The sequence below is a fragment of the Euprymna scolopes genome, chromosome 9 (assembly GCF_053919585.1).
Source record: "Euprymna scolopes isolate OS-2025 chromosome 9, ASM5391958v1, whole genome shotgun sequence".
In the NCBI taxonomy this organism is placed as follows: Eukaryota; Metazoa; Mollusca; class Cephalopoda; order Sepiida; family Sepiolidae; genus Euprymna; species Euprymna scolopes.
In genome coordinates this window covers 66,505,564-66,507,536 of record NC_136490.1, presented here as the reverse complement: position 1 = coordinate 66,507,536, position 1,973 = coordinate 66,505,564, and the positions used below count along the sequence as shown (strand labels likewise).

General features: G+C 38.2%; 1 protein-coding gene across 1 annotated transcript; it reads right to left on the bottom strand.

Moving 5' to 3' along the window:
* Nucleotides 1-1,173: 1,173 nt before the first annotated feature.
* LOC145284581 (uncharacterized) lies at nt 1,174-1,623 on the bottom strand. The gene has a single exon (XM_080133494.1). It carries the CDS (start codon nt 1,621-1,623, stop codon nt 1,174-1,176), a length of 450 nt encoding a protein of 149 aa, XP_079989620.1.
* Between the last annotated feature and the right edge of the window lie 350 nt (nt 1,624-1,973).

Genomic DNA, 1,973 nt, shown 5'->3' with positions numbered 1-1,973 from the left:
AATAACACATCGTTTTGGCACCAAATTATTTATTTTTTTTATACAGAAAAATAGTAAATCGTTAGAGTTGCAGATTATGTGAAATGATGTGTCAGCCATCTTGAAAGTCATCCTTTTTTTGATCCAGGGGAGATATCTCTTTGCTTGTCGGTTATTTCCCTTTATAATCCCTCCCCTTTGAAATTAATCCTTGTAAGAGGTTTTATGTGGATCTATTTGTAAGGTTGGCGTTGGCTTACACATTCGCTAGGTTCTTCTTTTTGTGACTTTAATGTGAGACTTGCTTTGCTTATTATTTATAACTGGAACACTTTAGCATAATTCACATGTGTCCAGTAACACATGTAAATGAATGGCTGCATGGTTTGGACCTCGGTCTGGAAGGGATGACTGACGAAGCTGATTCGCATGTCTAACCCAAATAGATGATTGTACATCTACGTCATAGACGACATTGTCAGAACGGCGTATTATGCGACCTTGTGTCCATTTTTCTCTACCATTACAGGTTGTCCTGGAAGAAATTTACGGGATTTTCTCCATGATGACATTTAAACTGGTTTTCCATCATTTTGTTTCGTCTGTAAAATTTATTTGTTGATGGGCGAATATCATCAATTGGCAAACCTAGTTTCCTGTTCATAAATGCTTCAGTCGGAGATTTTCCATTTGGGAAATTTGGATTTGGAGTAGCTCTGTAGCTACTTAAAAATATTTGCATTATCTCTTGAGTACTTCCATCCCCTTTTAATTTGAAGAGTGCTATTTTGAAAGTGCCAACACACCGGTTCGATTGTCCATTTGCTGGAGGATGGAATGGTGGAGAGCTCAGGTGCTGAATGCTGTTCTGTTTACAGAAGTAGTACCGTTATGTAAAACTAATAGTTCGGGCAATCCCAACCTGCTGAAGATTTCCTGTAGTTTTCTGAGTTTCTTTTGATGGGGTGTGGCACATCTGACAGACTTCTGGCAATTTGCTGTAAGAATTAACTTGCACGAGATAATTTTTTCCATTTATTGGTCCTGCAAAATGAATGTGCAGTCAAGACCAAGGAATTTCTGGAGTTGGCTATGAATGTAATGTAGTTTTTCGGGTAGACTTTACAACTAGTTGACATTTGGAACAACTCCTGACAAGTTCCTCTAATTGTTTGTCCATACTTGGCTTATATACTAACCACGGATCAAGGCTTTCATCCGAGTAATTCCTTGATGTCCCTGGTGAGATTTTATGAGGACTCTGTTTTGAAGATTAGATGGAATAACAACATGTACAGCAAAAAGAAAAAAGTCCATTAGTCTCAGACAAAGAAGATCTTTGCTGAAAAAATGGTTGAAGTTGCTGATCAGTGCACTTATTAGGCCAGCTGGTAGAGTAAAAGTGCAGAATTTTTGTAGTAGTGGGTCTGCGGCTGTAGCCTCCTGGATAATCTCCGATGTGACCGGTAGTTCCCGCACTATGGAAACAAGTGTAGAGACTGCTTCAGCTTCTACAGATATAGCAGCGATGATACTGTCTTCTACAGCTTTTTGATGAGAAGAGCTGAGTCTGGATAACGCATCTGCTTGGCCAATTTTGCTGCCTGGTTGGTATTTTATGGAGAAATAATAATCCAACAGCATAGTCGCCCATCTTTGTAATCGGTTTGCTGTATAAACGGGAATTCATTTCTTTGAACCAACAATATTGTAAGAGGCTCGTGGTGTGTGATCAGATAAAAATGACGGTAGGATAGCATTTTGCGAATTTTATTTTTACAGCATAGATAATCACTAAAGCCTCTTTCTTAATTTGGCTACATTTTCGTTCAGTGGGTGTCAATGATTTTTTCATTTCCATCAGAAAAAATATGTGATATTACTGCTCCAACTCTATTGTCTGAAACATCCGTCACAACAGTAAAGTCTAATGATGGATTATAGTGTGTAAGCTATAGGTCTGAGTGAAGAAGTGGTTTTATTTTTTCAAATGG